Source organism: Etheostoma spectabile, chromosome 1, assembly GCF_008692095.1.
Source record: "Etheostoma spectabile isolate EspeVRDwgs_2016 chromosome 1, UIUC_Espe_1.0, whole genome shotgun sequence".
NCBI classification, from domain to species: Eukaryota; Metazoa; Chordata; class Actinopteri; order Perciformes; family Percidae; genus Etheostoma; species Etheostoma spectabile.
The window spans coordinates 29,258,669-29,260,588 of NC_045733.1; the positions used below are offsets into that span (position 1 = coordinate 29,258,669).

At 36.8% G+C, this 1,920-nt stretch overlaps 1 protein-coding gene across 1 annotated transcript in view; it reads right to left on the reverse strand.

Annotated features, from left to right (window-relative positions):
• The window catches only part of htatip2 (HIV-1 Tat interactive protein 2), a gene marked incomplete at its 5' end in the record, with an annotated part of 7,191 nt that extends 5,849 nt beyond the window's left edge, over nt 1–1,342 (reverse strand). Inside the window, 1 exon segment of the mRNA XM_032515105.1 lies at nt 941–1,342. Within this exon segment, the coding sequence (XP_032370996.1) occupies nt 941–1,065 (125 nt within the window).
• Between the last annotated feature and the right edge of the window lie 578 nt (nt 1,343–1,920).

Here is a 1,920-nt window from a genome sequence, read left to right on the forward strand (position 1 = left end):
ATAGATAGATAGATAGATAGATAGATAGATACTTTATTGATCCCAAGGGGAAATTCAAGGTCCCAGTTGCTTAAAGACATCCCACACAACATACACATACATGATAACAGAATGTTGAAATAACAATCAAATCCACATTAATAAAACATAAATACATACATACAGCCATACATAGGAAAAGTAACTACATTTACATACTGTGAATCGTTTTTTGAATCAAGAATCTTTGTTGAATAAAAAACCGGAATCAAAATCGAATCATGACATTTTCTGAATCGTACACCCCTAATATGAATGTTGCAATGTCAAACATGCTGTGCAAACATTGTTTTTCGATTTTGGCATAAAGCATGTTTTTACGTACTCATTTGGGCATAAATAGGAAATTCAGACTGCTCTATCATGATAAGCAGTGCCATCTTCAGACGGACGCAAGTACTGTGTTAGGACCATATACTGTAAATTATTAACAATAATAAACTACTATTCAGTCTATGGTTAGGACAGAGGGAAATTGACAGCAATGTTTCGATATTGGTAGTAACTGAGTGTGTTAATTATTAAAAAATAGTATGCAATTCATGACGAATTCATGAGAGAATGCATATAATTCCGAATCCAGTCGTATTTTTGTTTTACAGGGTAAGTATGTACTATTTAAAAAAAGAAATCCTAACTTCCACTGCCCTTTGGTTTGACGTTCGCTCTTTGATTAGGTTCGTAGGTTATCTCTCTCCGACGTAAACAGTGGTGTCCCACAGGTATGGGACCATTGTAGCCAACATTAGACATTACCTTGGTATATTTGCATTTGGCAACATTACGCGACATGTAATTGGTGTTTTGAACGCTTTTCTTTATGAACGCTTGTAACGTTATGTGTCATGTTTAGCTAGCTGGCAGAAAAGCTAGGGAGATAGCGTTAACCGCTGTTCATTACCTGGTGTATTTCACCGGATCAGGGTCGTCGAAATAATGCAAAAGCGCTGCAATGACACAAATTAGGACAGTTATGAGCCCGGTCGCATTTCCTAGGGTGGTGCCCAGTAGTTGCATAACAGACATGGCTATCTGTTAAATATCCATGGTAGCAAAGATTAAATTGCTGTATCACTTCCTGGTTGCTTTATCTGTTCAGATGCTCTCTTTGTGCTTCGGCGAAATGCTGAGGAAAAGAAAATAGAAACTAGCGTCACCGTCAGCGACAGGCTACACAAGTTTACCGCACTACTGTGTTAAATGTAACTATATACTTAATTAATTTGGAAGGATGTAATAGTAGGATAAAATCAAAGGAAAGGAAGAGAGCCTCGGGGAGTCTCATGCTCATTTTCCACCACATACAACGCTTCATGGACTGCGCATGCGCACTTGAAAGAATCCTACATTATTCTGTAGGCAATTCAAATTTCTCCCACTCTAGTTTCTATAACGTAATCCATGACAGCATATATAGCGTCAACCTGTTGAATTTGGTGTTACCCCGTTGTGAAGTTGATTTTAATCTAATTCATTAGATGTGTCATACTCACTATTGTTATCTCCCAACATTAAATAAATAATGCAAATCTTTTCCTTTAAGGGAATCTGTTACACACGTTTATTTAAACTATCACCATCCCCTTAGACAGACTGTTTTATTGTCGAAATATAAAGGCCAAGGAAGAAGGAAGAGCAAGACAGGAAAGCCATAATTACAACTAGAACTATATTGCTACCTACAGTGTATTTATAGTATTGGCCCTATTTGAGTAAAATAAATTATACAAGAATGTTTTATAACAGATCACTGTACATATGTAAGTGCAACACTAAACATGCAAAAGTCTCCTGATAAGGCATTCATAGTGTTTTACAATGAGCAAATCAGTGATGATGGTGTGTGTGTGTGTGTGTGTGTGTGTGTGTGTGTGTGTGTGT